General features: G+C 34.6%; 1 protein-coding gene across 2 annotated transcripts in view; it reads right to left on the reverse strand.

The window, feature by feature from the left end:
* Nucleotides 1-16,135, reverse strand: part of Msr-110 (DUF3736 domain-containing protein Msr-110) — a 52,863-nt gene extending 36,728 nt beyond the window's left edge. For both annotated transcript variants that reach the window (XM_017631650.1, XM_017631640.1), the window contains exons 1-2: nucleotides 15,888-16,135; nucleotides 12,783-12,948 (exon numbers count right to left, since the gene is read on the reverse strand). In XM_017631650.1, the coding sequence (XP_017487139.1) occupies nucleotides 12,783-12,878 (96 nt within the window). In that variant the 5' untranslated portion in view covers nucleotides 12,879-12,948; nucleotides 15,888-16,135. The remainder of the gene's footprint in view (nucleotides 1-12,782; nucleotides 12,949-15,887) is intronic.
* Nucleotides 16,136-20,274: the final 4,139 nt, after the last annotated feature.

Here is a 20,274-nt window from a genome sequence, read left to right on the forward strand (position 1 = left end):
TTTTGTAATCGATTTTTTATCGATTTTGTAATCGATTTAGTTAACGATTTTGTTATCGATATTTTTATCGATTTTGTTATCGATTTTATTATCGCTTTTGTTATCGATATTTTTTTCTTAGTTTGTGCTTTCGTTTTTGACTTGGATATGCTCTTAACCATACCACGTATTCTACGTTTAAATTTAGCGGGTGTATCTCCGATACAGCCTGCAGACCAAGACGAAGGCGCTGGACTGTTCCTTTTTTTAGATAATTTTTTTTTTTTTGATGTGAAGCTGATGAGTCTTCTTAGTAAATGAAATTAAAGATATTAAAAAAAACAAATTATTTAAAATTATCCTCATACGGTTATACTAGCGCTACGGCTATAATTTCTGCCATATTTAAGATATTTCATTTTAATTGACGCAAATGAAAACTCTTAAACCAATCCCAGGAGCTCACATGACTGGTTGTTACATTTGATGATGTAAAATTTTTCTTTATTAAAATAAAAAAATAAAAATAGTGCTTTGGTGTATGAAAATTAGTTTTAGAATTACAAATTTCATTAATCTTGATATTTTTAATTCTGCACAAAAAACATTTTTTCGCTCACATATCTATATGCGACTTATTATAAATATACATACACGCAATATCTACATATAAATAGTGCAAGCACACCTTTGCGTGGGAGCTATAAATTTGTAGCGGGGGCTTTTCACAGCAAATCACAGCGAAGTTATATGTAACTTCCGTCTAATGCATATGTACATATTTCCCCTTATGGCAAACTGAAAATTCAGCATTTTTAGATATTTTACACGTCAGTTTGTTGTTTTAGCCTACGTACATACATACATAGATAGTTGGCGTGTGTATGAAAAAGAAGCTATTGAATTCAACAAGAATTTAATGCCAACAACAAGTGACTGCAAAATGGTGTTGTGAATATAACAGCAGCCGTACGACTAACTATTTTGCTTTGCTATTTGTAATTATTTATTTATTTATTTATTGCTTAGTGAATGCATTCACACCAACACCATTAAAAATGGTTACATTCACTGCATTGCAATGGAAAAAAGTTATGGTTTGTTAAACAATGAAGCCAGTAAACTGTGTGACTTTAACAGTCCACAGCCGGCTGCCGGCAGCGGGGATGGTAAAGTGATGGGGAAGCAAAAAAAAAAATGTAACAAACACAAACAAGTTGTGCGGAACAACGAATGTAGACAGACTGACTCAAATGCCGAAACATACATGCATTTTTTCATAGGCATATATATATACATATATGTATATATACATATATTTAGGTAGGTATGTATATACAAATGTTTAAACAAACGTATTTGCAATGGAAATCGCGATTTGAGCCGGAATTAGGTAAATGTTGAAAAATGCCACTACGGCAATTGTTTCTTCAACATACATACATACATACATATTCATGTGCTAAAAACTGTAATAAGGAACAAATTTTTTAACAAATAATAAACTCAAGAGTTACGTGCCGTTAAACTAGAGTAACCATTGGAAAAAGTGTATTGACAGACATGAAAAAAGATGGCGTGACTTTTGTATTAACACTCTGGCAGTAAATAAATCGAATAGTAAATAGAAATGTGCTACAGAATGTGTTTTCGAAAAAAATATAAAAATGAGAAAAATAATTTATTTGGTATGCAAATACAAAATGGCGACAAATGCTAGTTTGCGCTTAGCTGAACTAATTTCCAAGCACATATAGGTTTTTGAATGCATGGAAAACTATGTATGTATGTATGTATATGTATTTCTTCATGAGTGAACCTAATTTACGCTACGCTGAAAATCACTGACTGCAAGTGGAAATAATGAGTTAATTAGCACATCAGCTAGCTATGTCAGCGGATAGATAATTTAGAAATATGCATGAATTGTAAATGAAAGCAATAAAAAACAGTGATATATGTGTAAAGTTTTTACTAAAATTTTTTTTCAAATTGATTATGCTTAAGTCGAACCTAAGAGATTACCAGAAACTCTGAAGGAAAAGCAAGAGATTGTCATGGAGGCGCTTTTGTGGTGGCATGGAATCTGTATCAATCGGTTCCAGGCGCAAGAAGATTCTCTCCAGTTCACCTTGATTCGATGCTTTAGAAAATAATTTTTTCTAGATTTTTGTCCAGTTTTTTCCTTAAAGTGTTTTCTTCACATTTTTTTTTTAAGAAATAACTTTTTGCTTGAATATAATTTTTTCAAAAGAAAACTCGTACGTTATTTTTAATAATTTGGTAGATATTATTTTTCATTTATTTTTTGTTTGCCCAAAAAACAAAAAATAACTCGAAAAAATAATTTTTACCGTAATTTTTTTTCCCCTCAAAAAAGTTTTTGTGTCTTATGTTGGTGTGTTTTTCTAATTGGGGTAAACATATTTTCATAAATTATAATTGTTTCGGAAAACTTCTTCTCTTTACATAAAATTTAAAAAAAAAAATTGCATTATTTAATTTTCTAATGAGTTAAAAATATTTTTTCTAAAATTTCATGATGAAAATACTTGAATGAATAAGAAGCACATTCTAAAAAAATACAAATTATAAAACTATTTCCTTACAAGTGGAGTAACTTTTTAAGAAATAAGTTTCGCTTTGCCCTGATATCGTTAACCTTTGAGTGCAATTAAAATAAAACTCAGACGTGCAGCACTATGGATTTTTTTAGTGAAAATGTTCAGTATGACGTCTTATTAAAAACAAAAAAAACATAACTTGGTTATTCTATAGGAAAAATGCTGTTGAACAGCGTTATTAGATCAGTGTGGAATCGTATTCTCAAAGATAGGTTTATAGAGGGACAGTTGATGGTGAATAGTTTTTCTTTAGCCTAATTGTGAATATTTTAATTTTTTATTTGACAAAACAAAAATCTAAAAAGTAAACGGTCATTTTTTAACATTTGAAACTTGCACACGAAAATTGGATGGGCAATAAGAACTGTAAAAAATTCCAACACTTCGGAGAAAAAGGTTTGAAATTTGGGTGAAGATTTGTTGAATTTTTTATAGTTTTCCACAAAGTTTTAAACTTGAACTTAAAAGGGTTTTGTTAGAGCATGAACTGTATTTTATTTAAAAATGCATAACAATAAATAAATAAACATAAGTGGCAAACAAATAACACCATACATACTTCGATATATATATTTTTTTAATTCCACATTCTTCGCCATCAGCCGCCCTTCTCATGGTAAATAAAAATACGTCAGGCAAGGTAACACGACCTGCACAATAAGTGCTTCGACATGTAGAAGTCGTAACTCCGTGTTGACTATCCAAATATTATGACATTCTTCGCTAAGTATAGGTATGTATGTATTTATTCGTTGGGTGCAGTCATTGCAAACGTACATATTTAATAAATAAAAATAAATGAATGAATGCACAATGAATACTTGTCCGTTTCAAACGTTAATTTGTGCGCGCACACTCTCACACATCAATGCGTATTTAGCAAGTGCATATTTACACCTACAAATGTATGTATGTACATACTTACATACGTACTTAAATAGCTATAGTAAACAGTACGCTTCATTGTAATTTGCATAACTTATGCTCACTTGCAATCATTCTACAGTCCAGTCTGTCTGTTTATATTCGGGCGTTGGGTGATTTGCATAGTACACAAATACATACATACCAAGTGGCGGCGGCACTTAACTATGACTTTATGGATGACGTTGTCAAATAGCAATATAAAAAAGCTGCATAGAATTGTGTGTAAATACTACAAAATAATGATGAGCGCTTTTGTACTGATCAGTCGTGTGTATATACATATGTATATAATTTTGTGGTTTGCCTTTAAATCGGGTACTTCAATTTGCATGTCATGTCAGTCATAAAAATCGCGCTGAGTGACAGGTTGCTTGACTGTTTATTAGATTGACTGGCTAGCTAGCTAAGTTTTTTAGCGCTTGCCCTGCTGTTATTTAATTCGCAAATCACGCGCTTGAAAAACTGCAGGAATCCGGTAATTCTTTTAAATTTTTTCCATTAAGCGCTTTTTTGTCTAGCGTACACCTCTTTTGTTTTGATTATTATTTTTGCAGCAGCTTTTAAGTTCGCCATTCGTAGCGCTGCTGTATGACAAATGCGCGTTAGTTCCGTCTCCAAAGTATGGCAAAGTATCTAACACAAAATACCATAATTTTAGAAGTCATAAAACAAAAGCGAAGTATGTAGGTAGCTTTTGTTTCGTGTGTTACCTAAATTGTTATACACGGTGGATATTTTCAGGTTTTTATATGAAGACTGTAGCTACATTTTGTCTTGTCTTGTCTTGTCTTGCCTTCTGCGCAGCACGGAACTTTTGATTCTGGATAGAAATTTTAATATGGAGATCCAAGCAGGGAGAGGTGGCGTGAAAGTGTTTTTACTTCTTATACCAGTACATATACTTTCCAGCTGACGTTAAGCCCACTGGGAAAATGAGATGAGACTCGCATAAGCTTACCTTGAGTTGTTTAGTTTGATTACTAGCTACTTTAGTGCCCTGAGGCTGATGTTTTAGCTATTATGGCAGCCATTCTCGAATAACTCAAAAAGTGGCTAAGCAAAACAGAGGTATATATAATATAGAGGAAAATTAAATGGCGGACGTACTTTCAATAGGTGCACGCCGAAGCAGATTCTTGTAAGAAAAGAACGGATTTGTTTTTGCTTTTGGTCAGTTGCAAGCTTCTTTTGAGAAAATTTTTTCATGCTCTAACAAATGAAAAATGGATATAAAGCATAACTTGTCCGATCAGTGGGTAAACGTGAAACGTGAGTTAAAAGTCCATTGCCTTAAAGATAAGCATGCGAAGGAGCTCGGTTTACTCTTTCATGCAGCTGCAAAAACTTTGAATTGGAAGACGCAGATTTTAATGTTCTCTGTAACTGGATATTCATACATAAATACTATGTATATGAAGAGTCGTATACAAATTTAAAATACCTGACGAGTTTCATCAGATACTCTAATGGTGCAGCAAAGGGAACAATAATTTAAAGTCGTTTTATCAAAATGGGCCACCCGCTTTAGATCAAAATAAGCCACCGCCTGTCAGCGATAGCCACACTTATCTACCTAAATATTTACGTGTGTATATATATCGTCAGCAGTATATTTAGTTACCAGGCGGACCTAGTCCCTCCAAAAATTTTCTGTACGACACATTTGAAAATATAAAGGACTTTGCACTTGGCGTAAGTAGATTTTGGCGCCCTCTGGCGACGATGTTGCTTTCGTGGCGTTTGTCTAGCCTATAATTTATTTTTATGTTACTAATGCCAAATCCGCAAGGCACCACATAGAGGACACCACTGTGCACATTTCGCATGATCGATTTGAGGATCTGGTTACCAATCGCAGATTGGCGTGATTTGTCCACCAAGGTCGTGTGATATGACCCCTCTAGACTTTTTCTTTTATGATTTCCTAAAGTCAAAGCTCCAGTACCAATGAGCCGCAATCTATCTATGCTGTCAGAGCCAGATAACCCCGGCCTTCGCTCAAATTCAGCCGGATCTATGAAGTATTTAGAATGATTGAAAAGTGCTACCAAAGCAAGCCATGGCGGAAATTTTAACGATGCTATAAGACATTTGTAGGCCTATCAAATAAAAATGGGTTTTTTTTTTATACCTCACACACAGATTTTTTATTGCATTCTACCGTGGTAAATTTTTTCTTCCTACAAGTGCTTTAAAGAGATTTCAAAGTTTATACGAGTATTTTTCTATAACCGTAATATAAAGATAGGTTGCATTTGCTGCTAATGCGGAGTTAATCCTCCACTGTGAAAATGGTCTTAAGTAAAATATTGACAAGGGCTACATAATACACAAGATGTGCTAACCATGCTAAAATCTTAAGCTTAAAATTTTTTTATGTAAAATAATGAATAAAATGGTTATAAATGGTGGTGGTAAACGTCTTATGAATCCCCTAATTATCAATGCTAGGGTATATACTAAAGTCTTGAGCAAGCGAAGCTTATACTACACCAAAGCCAAAAAGCTTTATAAAACGTCCTGAACCTTATTTGTTGTTGCTCTTTTTTGAAATAATAGCCCAATCCTATATCGGTGACAAAAACTTGTTCACTGACAAATTTAAACTTTTTCATATATTTTTCCGTAATAAACACTGTGACAAGAATTTGTCAGTGATACAGAATAGAGCCGCAAAGCGAAAAATTCTTGAAATTGAAAAAAGTTTTCCTCAAGGTTTATTGCAAAAATTTATGAAAAATAAAAAAGCATTTGTGTAAGAAACATAAACTTATTTAATTTAAAAACACCTGTGTGAGTCGGCAATCGCGCTACATCCGAACTACTAAATATTCCACCAATTTTTTTTTTTTTTTTATTATATCGTGCTATTTATAAAACTGACGTATTCGCCGCCTTAATGCGATAAGAGTGCGTAAACAGCTGCTGATTGATGGCGTGATGAATTGTAAATTACTTGCCTTCTCCGTATAGTAGTTCGTCTTCAGTTTTCCACTATATGCGTATCCGCTTCTGATGACGCAGTTTTTGCATAGAATTGCGTAGAGTAATTGCAATTGCAATGCACGTCCAGCAGAAAGTCTGTTCACCATTCAGTCAGATGCCAGTTTTAAATTTTCGGTGCAACGACTACAGCATATGCATTTTAATGCTAACTTTATATGCAACGCTTGTACGTCAATTTCGTAAAAATGCCAATTTCTACAGCAGCGCTAACTGCTAGTTATTGCAATTTAAGTCTTTTTATCGTAGCGACTTAAGTGGCATTTTGCATGACTAAATAATGGCCTAAATGGCAGTTTGAATTTTTTTTTTGTGTTTTTTTTTAATTGTTGGCTATTTGTACAGTTCAACATTGCAACTTGTCTAAAAGTGTATGCATTATATTACTGTATAGTCGTAGCATATAAGTAAATAAAATTGTTGAATATAACTAAAAGTAAGTAACTATACAATTTCAGCTTTTAAAATTTATAGTTACTTACACTAATATAAAACCGTTACATGATTCAAGATAGACTTAGGAAAAAACGGTTTGGGTTATTTTAGAAAAATATTGGAAAATATAGAGGCAAAAATATGGTTGGAAAAGCGAATTACGCAAATACTTGAAAAATATATGTATGTGTGTTTGTCTATTAGACCAGGTCGGTCCACGTAGGAAAAAAATTCGTAAGTACCCCCTTAGTTTAAAAGCTCACTCAGATTATTACAATTTTCGAATCAGCAGCAGCACTTCTTAAGAAAGGCATACTATCTCTTAATTAATTGGAAGGTAATCCCTACAGTACTTGTATTGTCTACAAGAAAAACAACAGTCTCCACTTTTTCTCTGCTCCCGCTATTTAGAATTTTCCTTTGGAAGAAAATACTTAGACATCATTCTGGACACCACTCTGAATTTGAAAATAAATGTGGAAGAAATTAATATTATAATTATAAGGGCGACCTAGCTATTTCTATTGTGGAAAGCCTTATCTAGTTACTCCAACCTTAGGCTATCAATAAAATGGAGCACTTTGGATTTTCAGATTTTGGGAGGAGATGATAATCGTTCTCAAAGGAGTAAATGACATATAGAATGTGGTTTTCGTACGTCGAGAGAGGACTTCCTTCTCTAGCCCACAAAATCAGAAATTCGTTTTCTCAGAGAGTCTGGTTTCGTGTAGATGGTACCTCAGTCTGCAGTATCCTGTCAGGTATCCGATGAGAGTTCTTAAGCCCTCTCCGCTAAGATTTAGCAGCGGCTCATATATTCGAAGAGAGGGAGTTACGAATATTTTTGACCCCTTTTTGCCCCTTTGTAATTTGCAAGTCCTCCCATCAACTTAGGACCTCTGCAGTGTAAGCTCTGAGTGCCGATCAGGCTCCATTGCCCATCGTATTTTGCCAGGGTGTTAGCCATTTCGTTGCCATCGAAGCCATCATGGACCGGAACCCACCAAATGGTTAATCTGTTGTTCGTTCCTAGTTTTTCACGTACCTTTTTTCGGAAAGAGTTAAGTCCAAAATTGCTATACCTGCAAAAGGGCTTTTGGAACACAACAGGGGACTCTCATCGAATATAATCTATGTTATATACACCAAAGTAATCAGGGTTACAATACCCATGGGGCCCAGTCTGGTGGTAAGCTCTAAACACTAGATAAGGGACTTGCGATGCCTTGGCACATCGGAAGCGGTAAATAGCGCAGTTCAAAAGCATGATCTCTCACCAGCACTCGCTTGCATATTCTGGTTCATCATATGGCTGCAAAGGACCTACTCCAGCTTATGGAAGCATAAAATGTGCAAAACATCTAAACTTCGGGAAATGTGGCCAGTTTTATAAAATCAATGTTGGCTTAGAAGCCATTACGTCGGTTTACGACTTCGATAGAAGTAAAGAAAAATTGCCTTGAAAATTACACAACGCCGAATAGGTTTGCCTTTCAACCAAACTAACCATGAGCGACGGAAATTCATTCCAAAATACTTCATACATAAAGAACCGGTGCCGGTCTCTGGTCGGAAAACCTGCAGACTAGTCACTTTAAACCGAAAAGCCTCTGCGTTCGTCGATTTCCAAGCCACTTTAAAAGTAATCGAATCGAAAGTAGTGAAATCGCGGAACGGTGGACAGAAATGTAAATGCCTCTTTGACATCCAAGGTCCATCTCAACGTCGTTGCTGCGTCGATGTCAAGATCTACATTTGAGGTGCATCGAAAACCTAAGTTCTCGCAGAGATTGCGGAGGTAGTACTCTTGAACCTCTTTAATATAATTTGGTAGCGCAAGTGCTTCAGCGCATCAATGCCTTGATTTCTATTTTTTCCTCCTAAAGAAACCCCGTTAGGGTACTTTGCCTCCTACCGGAACTATGGATTTTTCGTGTAGTTTGATAAAAAGTGCCTTAAAAGTCAAAGTATTCAAGGTATTTAAAAAGATTAGGATGAAGCTTCTCCGACGCCCAAAAGTTCAGATATTAGCTAGGATTATTTACAGTATGTATGAATTTTGAATGCCTTGCCTTCATAATTTAGTACTTTAGTATATATGTATGTATGTATGTACATATACATATATGGAAATGTGTTCTAAGTGGATTGTACTTATCTCATCATTAACATACATACAAACACATATAAAACAAATATCTCCATCTTGTATGCAACAAGAAGTAAAGAAACAAGTTTAGCTAACTCTTTGGCATAACAAAAGATTGCACGGCTTGTTTCCGACGATGTTGCAATATGGAAATGTACTAAAACATGACATGACCATGGCATTTTCGTAATAGTGTTTGAAGAAGTGGCGGGTACTATGTTAGAAGGAGATAAATCATTAACAGACATATGCAAATGTATATGTGACTATATTATGTAAGAAAATACATATATACATGATATGTATGTACATTAGAGCAAACCACCCTAAAAGCCAACAAAAAAAGGCAGTTTCAAAAAAATTAAATTTCTTTAAAATTCTTCGGTTACACCTACTACAATTTTTTTTTTTAAGTTCTACTAGAATAATCAAAAAACTGTCTTAGCAAAAGGGTAGGGCGATAAGTACAGAGATGTGGTGGGTAAGTGCTAGAACGGAGTACTTGAGGTCAATAAACTTTGGAACAAAAAGATTGTCTGGTCGAGATAAAGGCATTGATTAAGATCCGACTGTAAATGCCGAAACTAAGACGACAAATGTAAAAAGGCGACAAAAAAAAATGTGTAATTGGCTTGGAATCGAAATACTTTCTTATAGTTCATTTCCACTACGCCTCAACTGCAGTTTATGCCTATTGGAATAAGCAGATTACAGCTCGAAGGGGGTAATTGCTCGTATTAAGTACAAGAAATCGAAAGCAAGAAAGCACAAAAGTAAGAAATAAAAAGAAAAAGTTTCAAGATTTTTGGTCAGCTTTAATTTACTGACATTAGGATTGTACGTTGGGGTGATAAGAACTGAGATTTGGTAGGTAAGTACTTGAAGTTTATGAGCTTAGAAACATTTGCCTCCTCGAGACAAGAAACTTGCCTCTGGTGGGTATGTACTACAACAGGGTGCTTGAAGTAAATGTACTTGGGAATAAAAACACGTAAAAAAGCAAAAAAAAAAAAATTTTCTTTCGAAATTGCCTTGCAAAAATACTTTAGATTCCGGTGCGTACGGTATGGTCTAATGTACATACACGCATACAAATTACATTTACTTATATAGTATATATGCAAGAATCTCTGTACCTTCTCTTCGCACATTGCGGAGCACAAAGAGTCATTGCACATAACCAGATCGGCTGATGCCAACAAGAAGTTAATGCGCTGTTATTCTCAATATAATGCAATTCGACGGTTGGCAAAAGAGACCTTCAATCGCAATACACTGACAAGGAGTAACAGCGATTATTGGGCAAAGGCAACAATTTGTCGGCTTTTGCTTAAGTCTTGTGCTAACTCGATTTGTTTTTATGTATGTATGTATTGTAAGTGTGCTTAAGTATGCGTGTTAATCAGTGTGAGGCGTTCAACCAAGAGCCGCCAAGAAGCACAGTAACCCAGATTTATGGCCAGAATTCAAAGTTGTATGTATTTGTGTATGTTGTATTGTATTGCGCCGGCGCAGCCCCAGGTAAGATATACATACATAGCTGTTGTAAGCCAAGCAAACTAACTTGGCAGCGGAATTACGAAAACAATGAAAAATACTATAAGGAAAAAAAGCTGGTAAGAAAATATTTAATTGAAAAAAGGCTATTTACAAATACATACTCATACGTATTTATGTATGTGTGTGATTGCAAAAGCGCGTACAAACAGATAAAGTTGCAATTGCCACTGCCCAGCGGTGGTGGTAGGTAGGGGCGGTACGAGAGGCGGCAACAAACAAATTAAATACTTATAGAATGGCTTGTTAATGGTAAGTTGATTACTTAGTTCGTTGGTTGGTTGGTTGGTTGGTTGGTTAGTTGGTTGGTTGGTTAGTTGGCTTCATTGCGCAGCTGCAAAGATATAGTACTTCTAAACGCTGCCAAGGTATACACAGAAAAACTTGCTTGAAGTCGTTATTTTGGTTTTAAGAGGAGGTGTAAGCCCGGCAGGAAATAATTGTTCGGAGGTAGCTAAAAGGTATACATTTTCCTTATATCTCTTTTACTATATCTACCCCATGTATAACTAAGTCGAAGCAGCTTGTTGGGTGTTAAATCACCTAGTTGTTCGTCTTTAATAACAACGTCGCCTTAAGCTTCATACCACATCCAGTTTAAAGAGGGGGTGGAGCACAAAAATTCCGCCGTGTCTTTTTCGTCGAGTAAACCGATGAAAGTAAGGTGCTTATGTCATGAGAAGTGACCAGCCCGCAATCCCGCAAGTAATCTGCAGTCATAGTATATGCTCAATAACAGCAGAAACCTGGTGCTGAGATTGAGGGCAATACGATTTTAGGCGTTATGACCCAATTCGCCTTATGACCCAACTCGTGATAAAGAAGTTAAGGGACGTCAAGAAAATAGCCTCTGGGGTGTTAATAAAGTTCCAGATTTACGGTAATTAATTAAAAAAAATATATCCATATTTTATTTCCTGCTGGGCCATCTACTATGTACATTAGGGGAGGGGTCCAAATATGCATGTGAAAAAGTAAGTCAAAATTTTAATGCTAAATTTACAATTGTTAAATGTTATATAAACAACTAGGTATTGTTACTGGAAGTCCCCTGAAGATAAAGACAGCTTTTCGTTCGAAAAATATTGATTTTCATGAATTCTAACCCACTTCTAAGAAAGTCTGTTTTTTTTCTATGTAAAATACATGGAAAACTTTCAGCGCTTTAAGTGACCTCTAAATATTTTTTAATTTCAAAACAAAAATACTGAACAGTTCTAGGAACATTAAAATTCCAACTTTACTGTTTTTGGACCACCCTAATGTGCATACAAAAGTACATAAATGTTTACAATTACATCTCCACAGATGCCAAATTAGAGGCTGTGACTTTTGCTGCTGCTAGCTGTATCTGTGGCTTGGGACAACAGTCTGATAGACAGTTGGTTGTTTTGAAATCGGTGCCAAGCAACTACATACATAGTCAGCCGGTGAGATTTCTGACTGTATGGCGCGGTCATTAAGTGCTTGGGCGATTGGGGCGCGCTTTTAAAATGGTAATTAAAATAACATTTAGGTAAGCAAGCAAGACCTTAGCTCGCGCTTAAGCTCTTATGTAGCAACATACACATATGTATACAGACATACAGATGTATTTATATAAGTAGATTTATGTATTTTTGTGCACTTACTAAATAAGGTGCGAGCAAAGGACTGACGCCAACTGTGTCATAAGATACTATGCATACAAAGAAACAGTCAAAAATGCATATACACATGCATGCACCTGTACATATGTATGTATGTGTGTATGTACATAGTAAATATTATACGCAAACTTGCAGACAATTAAGAAAAACTAGTTGACCGAGTTGTTGCGCAGGTGCAGCTGCATTTATAACTATTTGTTGTGTGGCACAGAAAGTGTTAAATCATTATTAATAGTAGGTATTTTATAGTGTATTTTATGGCTTATAGGAAAACGTGAGCGCAAGTTTAAGGAAAGAAGTTTTCAGAGTACATGTATGTACATATTTAGTTAAAATTAAATCTGTATTTTTTGTATGTATGAATACCAAAATAGTAGTTAGTTATGCTTGCTAAATGAATTGAGTTATTCTGCTAGTTAGTATCGTATAAATATGTAAATGCTTTTTCTAAATATTTACCGGTGGCGCCTCGCTGGCCGTGCTATACACCTCACTGGCAGCATAATCGGGCTTTATTTGCACTGTCGCCATTGAATCCGTATCCTTGCCGGTCATCTACGCTGCGAAATATTTAATCCACAAAGTAAACGAGAAAGTTGTCGAGAAAAATGAGCGTGCTTAATACCTGGTAAAGAGAAAATAGAGAATTTATTAGGCATTAAGTTTTTGAAAATATAATAAATAATTTATAATACATTAAAGTATGTAAATGCGTATTATCAGTTCTAGAACCTTCAGGGTAGAAAAGACCTATAAGTAAAATAAAAAACTAATTTTTTAGTTTGCCCTGCGACCTAGTGATCTATTGTGCTCTCTAATCTTCGCAACACTACTCCTTAGCCTAGATTCCTTAGCAAGTTCAACCACGCCTTCGATGGTAGAGAGTGGGTGTGCTTAAGCTGTAGTCACACCGAGCCAAGACTTTTTTTGCGTCTTCTGTAGACTGCATCACACTCGGTGAGAAAGTATAAGTGAAGTCTCGCTGGTCATCTCGCAGAACCGGCAAAGCTCATTTGACCATCTGCCCAGCTTATGTAGATGCCCTCTTAGTCTGTAGTGTCCTGTAAGGATACCTTAAAATTCTACCCCTATCTATTGGGACGTTAATTAAACTTTGGAAACTCTTCTTTTGAAGTCCCTCCCAGTTAATTCCTTGACTGACGCATTCCTCTTGAGCTATGCATATTATTATCCCTCAGTGTCTTCCTTTCACTCCGAAGCTCCACATTTATAGTGTTGGGACCTTTACCAATAAGGGCTCGGTGCCAACTGGTGTAATGGCTGCCGCCTCTCTAGCGAGACAGTCCGCCTCCTAGTTTACCTCTATTCCCCTGTGGCCAGATACCCATCCTAACTTGACGTTATTGTGTCTTCCAAGGGAGTTAAGTTTCTCAATTCACTCAAGGACAAACCACGATATTTGACTTTATAAGATAGAAGAGCCTTGAGTGCTGCTTGGCTCTCTACTCATGATTGTATCCGCACAAAGATTGATGGCGTAAACTTCAACCTGAAAGAAGTGCGGATATTTCCCCATAGAAACAGTGGTATTGGTCCTGAGATCGAAGATTCCAGCCGTTATTCGTTCTGGAGTCCTCCAACCATCTATGTACCAGTGCTGGATATCACCCTGAAGTAGTCCCTCTAAGTCGGAGAAACTCCAGATTGACTATGGTTCTACCTATGTCATCTCTAGAGAACAGAGCTACCGAGTGTGGGCACACTAACTTCTCCATATTCGTAGAGGATATGACCTTACGTTTTCCAAATTCCCCACAAGCAAAGCTGACCGCACAGTTCTTTTGGCGGCCTGTGTGGTGTAGAGGCTCAAGTTCGAGGACTACTTCCAGCACCGTCGTCGGACATGTGCACATCGCATCTTTGGGACTTAGTCTCAGGTTACTCCCTGGAAGTCTAACTAGTCTTTATCGCTATCGTATGCGCCGAATTGGTTTTACCATAACGTCAGAATGCCGGCTCTGTCTTGAGGGCGAGGAGACGTCAGGGCACATTCTTTGGAAATTTTTTTGAATTTGACCCAGATTGAATCATAAAAATCCAGTTTTACAAATCGTCGCCTGGGTAAAAGATTGTCATATGTTACGCATGTACGTATGACGCTTACGACAATATTTTACCCAGGCGACGAAATATGTCGACTCCAGCGCCAGCTACCGAGCCCAAATTAGTACAAAAAAGAAATTGGTGAAAATCGGGCAAGCCTTTCGGAGGAAAGAAATTACAAGCATAAGCCGGCTTAAAAAAGAAACTGAAAAATTAAAAGCACCAAAAATTATACTTTCGAATCTTTTTAATCATATTAGACCATCATAATTGGATTGGATATATCAAGCAGAATATTTTGTGAGTGTGCATTTTTACAACCGTTCTACGAGGGCCGTTTGATAAGTCAGTAACTTTTTGAATACAATTATTTTTCGACAAAAACGTATTCCCCCTTCTGCTCGATAGATTTAGTCTGGTGTTTTACGAATTATTTTATTCCTACCAAATACTTAATAGGTTTCTTCAAAATCTAACGTAGATATTTGTTTCAGTGATGAGCTCCTCATTGTGAGGCAAATACACATCGAGTCATTTTTTTCAGGTTTGTATTGGGGTAGCAGTTCGTAATTTTTCCATTTCCGCTGAAATGATTGAGTTCTAATTATTATAGTTGTCTATTTGACCCGGCTCAAAGTTTGTACAAGAAAAATTCCGAAAGTAACTAATTTATCTAACTACGCTCGTAAGTTCCTCGTATTATAAATGTATTTAATAAAAATATCGATAAAATTTGTATGATAAAAAATTAAAAAAAATGATAGTCTAAAAATAAATCGCACATATATGTTGGAAGGAATAAAACCCATAAGTAACAATTTTCTTCGAGAGGTTTTCTCAAATTTTATTTTATAACTGCAAATTTCGTTTTTCACTTGTACTGTGCTGTTGTAGAGATTAGTTTAGTACTGGCATGTGGATCGAAACTTTTCCAAAAAATTTAAAACTGAATTTTTCCCCCTTTTTTTAATCAAAAAATTTTATTGAAATTTTATTGCAATATATTATTCATCTCAATTGCAAAAAATATATATAAATTTTTTTTTCGTGCATCGTAGTAGAGTCCTTTGAACAATCACGAGCGCATATAAACTGTAATATTTTTCACAGTTGATTTTTTTATTTTGTTTGGTTATGTTTTTGAGGTCTAGTTCCATAAACTTGAAAACAATATTTTCAGTAACAGTTCATAAAACTGCTGTTATCCTTCAGCAGTATTTCTTTTCTAAGACATATGTACATTTAGTAAAAAATATATATTTCACTTTTGACATTCACTTATGCAGTTTGTACTTCTTATTCTTATAGTTCCCAGGTTGTACTTTATTTTTAATTTTATAAAATCTTTCAAAGTTTTTGTGCTCTGAAATGTCCTTCGAATATAAGCTCCTTTTTCAATAATAACAAAATAAAATTATATTCAACACTTGCGATTTTTTTTTAATTTAATAGCACTCTTCAATTTAATTTTATTTTTTCAATTCTTAGCAACACACTTACAGCAACTTGTTGCTTAGGTCAGATCGCCCTTTCACAGCCGTTCAGAAAAAGGAGTCACTTTATTTTTCACTTAAGTAACCAAACAAAATAACTTTGAGATGAGAAGCAATAGTTGTTAGTAGTTGGTAGAAGTAATGCCAGAAAATTGTTGAAGCTTTATATATATATATACGGTTTGAGCCAAAAGCACGTCTTAACAGTTCGGCTGCCACTCGACGTCTGAAGTTCGGTAAGCGTTGGCTTTGAGATTTTTCTACCAGATTTGAAATGGATTTTTTTCCAATTCGCTTTTTGTTTTTTCCATTCTATTTATTTTCTTTAACGATTTCGCAGTGTGTTAATTTTTTTAGTTACACCCATACATGCGCCAGCGTTAAAGCACTTACGTTTGAAAGCCGCGCTTGGCATTTGTCGGTGTACATACATACATATGTATGATGTATCTACCTATGTACGAGTAGTAAATAAAAAAGTGAAAAATATAAAAATATTGAAGCAAAATGAGCAAAAGAAAATAGACAAAAATTCATACAAAAATAAACACCAACACTGTTGTAAAACCACTTTTACGAAAATCGTGCACAAAGCGGATAAGATGAAGTGGAAAATAAAATGCACAAAAAGGTGTAATAAATGTAGCTTTGTATAAGAGTTAAGTATGTACATATGTATGTATTTACGTATGTGTATGTATATAAGCTTGCAAGTAAGTGGATATCAAAACATATCGCCGCGACGAATGTACATATGCGACGATCGCACAGATATGCATATACATTAGACCACGTCAAAAAAAAATGATATAAAATAAAATTCTGAAATGCGACCAGAATAAGACTCAAATTTTAGCATTTGGTCCTCCATGAATCTCCCATCTGTAGGACAGTTGCAAGAGGTCGCGCGTTGAGCCTTTCCAAAAAAAAATGGTATTTACTAGATTTTAACCAAATAGGACAAGGGATTCAAAAATTAGAGAATCGACGCGCGACCTCTTACAATAATCCTAGAGGGGATGCTAAAATTTGAGTCTTATTCTGGTCGCATTGCATGCTTTTTTTTGACGTGGTCTAATATACATACATATATATGCATATATATGTATGTATGTTTAATAGTTTTATATACTGCTGTTGTGACGGGTTAGTTGTACTAAAGTACGACTGTACGGAATAAAAAACCCGCATCGAACCGCTTCGAGCGGTGGCGACTTTTGCAGTTTGGCGATCTCATCGAATTGCGCTGCCTGCTGCCTGCTGCGTTCATATTGCAATGCTTGGCTAACTTGCTGGATTTTTTTACACTTGCATGCACATAATCATACAGATATGCACATACATACATACTTATGTAGTATGTCTAAAAATATATACAAACGCGTACATTTACTTACTAGTTTTATTATGATTATTATTGTGCTGGATGGTTGGTTCGTTAGCTTTGTTTGGCTGTATGCTTGATTGGGCGGCTTAGTTGTTTCGTATATTGTACATGCATACATACATATGTATATACTTTTTAATATATCCATACTCAGGCATAGTACACTGTGCGAGTATTAAGTAAATGTATCTGTGGCGACTGGTAGCGATGGCGATGGCGACAAATTTTTGTTGCCCCCTAGCTCATCCGCTTTTGCCATTATTACTTTATTCACATTTTGTGTGTATTTTATTGTATTGTATTGTATACACACTGATATGTATTTGTATGTAGGCAGTTTTAAAATCTGCAAAAAAAAAATACAATATAATCAGCTGCAGCAGCAGTAGCTACAATTTCAGTGTTATTAGAGAAAATAATACCCGTAATATCATTGTTGTTGCAGATGCATTGCGAATACGAATATAATTTTGTGCAAATAAAAAACTATATAATACCACTTTAAATACATAGATAAATATGTTTTTGTCTACAATACAATTCATACATACATACAAATGTTTGTACATAATATAAAATTTTATGACAGTTCAAGTATTTAGCATCCATTTATAAATCTCGATTCAAAACTATCAAACTTAAGTGGCGTACGTAAATTTTGTAAGATTCTGGCAGATAAAAGGAAAATATTTTAAATCGAAGCCGAAAATACGCGAAGCGATTTTTTGTCCAGCTCATCAGATCCGCACCGTTCGTTCGATCAAAAATGAGGTGTCAAATTAAAGGACTTGGGCTGTAGATGTGCAATAATACTTTTTCAAAAAGAGTTGCCACCTGTTAAATAATTAAACTCAAGTCATTTATTAATCAATGCCCTCAGATCCGCACCATTCGTTCGATTTTCAAAAGTGAGGTGTCAAATTAAAGGGCTTAGGGTGTGGATGTTCAATAAGATTTTACTTTTTCGAAAAGAGTTGCCACCTGCTAATAAATTAAGCTCAAATTATTTAAAAATTTAAATCAATTATTACAAAATGGGTATCAACCCAAATGGTTTTGAAAAGGCTTTATATCTTAACTACGTGTAGGAGGGTTGCCACATGTTTAAAAAATGTAATTCAATTTTAACTAAAGGAACCTGGTGGTTAATGAATAAGGTATCACTATATGGGTGTCAGACAAAAGAGGTTTAAGAAGGTAGTAATTTGAAAATATATTGAAAACCCTATTTGAGAACTCGAATTAAATTATTTTATACCAAAGTTATATGAAATATTAAAAATGCATGTCAAATGAAAGAGATTTAAAAAGTATTTGAATTGATAATTAAAAAAAAAATTTGAGTGTTTGAGGGTTGTCCCAGTTTATAAGTTTAAATTAAAATTATTTAATAAAATAAATTAATTACTAAACGATGGTTGTCAATGGGAATGGGTTTAAAATCCTTTATTTCAGAACTATATTTAGGAGGGTTGACACGTGTTTTAATTCATCAGTTACTTTAAGTATTTATAACAATGTCAGACGAAAAATATTTAAAGAAATTTTAGGTCGAAAATAGTTTAAAAGAGGGTTACCGCCTGTTTTTAAAGTCGTATTTAGTTTACTTAAGAAATCTTAAAATTGAACATTTAGAATTTTTTAAGGGTGTCAAAAAGGGATGCCACCTGTCGAAAAAATGGAATTCAAATTATTTAATAAGTTAAATGGCTTTTCTTAAAATGGGTATCAATCGAAATGGATTTGAAAATAATTTATTTGTGAACTGTATTTAGGACAGTTGCCATGTACTTAAAAAATCAAATTCAACTTTATTCACCAGTTAATTGAAATATGTATACCATACGACGACAGACGATAAAAAGATTTTGGTTTGAAAATACTTTTAAATGAATTGCCACCTGTTTGAAAAGTCGACTTTGTTTTACTTTTACTAAACATACATAAATAAAATATCGAAATATTAGTGCCAAGCGATTAAGATTTCTATTTTTTCCGATCATTTTTGAACGTTATAATGGCATCACGAATGCAGTTTTCACCGATGCATTGCTAAATGTCTAGCATAAAATATAGGAAAATATAATGAGAGAGTTGAAACCTCTTTGAAAATTGCAGTTTAAGTAAATTGATAAGATAAAGTAAATATTGCAATATGGCTGTAAAAAGAAAGGGGTTTAAGAAGGCTTACAGCCAAAAATATTTTTGTTGAAAGTTGCCACCTGTTTGAAAACTTTAATTTGATTTAATTGATAAAATAAATTACTTATTACAATATTGGCATCAAACTAAAGAGGTTTAGGAAAGTTTACTGCCAAAAATATTTTTGAGGAGGGCTGCCACCTAATTGAAGAATTTAACTCAATTATTAATTTGATAAAATAAATGACATATTACAAAATAGGTATCAAACTAAAGAGGTTTAAGAAAGTTTACCGCAGAATATATTTTTGTAGGCGGTTGCCACATGTTCCAAAAATAATAAAATAATAATTTAAAAATCCTACAAGTATTCTGCACTCCTATCAGATCCATGAAAATAAACAAATAACTAGAAGTTGGAAGTGTTGAGCCGTCTGCAGCCAAATGATCAGATAACTGATTATCAGCCAGTGACCTGGCATACAGAGTAAAAAAAAGAATGAGTGCGCCTATACCGCGCTACGGAATTGATTTCATAATTGTTCCCTATTCCTAATAATTGTATGTTTGATTTATTGAATCGATTATTTCAGAAACCTGCTAAAACTAAAAGATGTCCCATTAGGAAAACAGCTTTCGGCAATAGCAAGCATTCTTTTCTACAAAACATAACCTAAAAGCATAAACAGACGGCAGCGTTGATCCGGATCAACTCGGGAATTAACTGCAGTTGATCCGGATTAAGTCCGAGCGCCCTCTGGTGTTGATATTTTAAGGACCATCCCAATATGCATGCTACCAAATATCTCAGATTTTCAATTAAGACATTTTCATTTCAAGTTGAAACTTTTGAGTATTTAAAATG

Source organism: Rhagoletis zephyria, unplaced genomic scaffold (assembly GCF_001687245.7).
Source record: "Rhagoletis zephyria isolate East Lansing unplaced genomic scaffold, Rhagoletis_zephyria_1.1 Rzeph_scaffold_00093, whole genome shotgun sequence".
NCBI lineage: Eukaryota > Metazoa > Arthropoda > Insecta > Diptera > Tephritidae > Rhagoletis > Rhagoletis zephyria.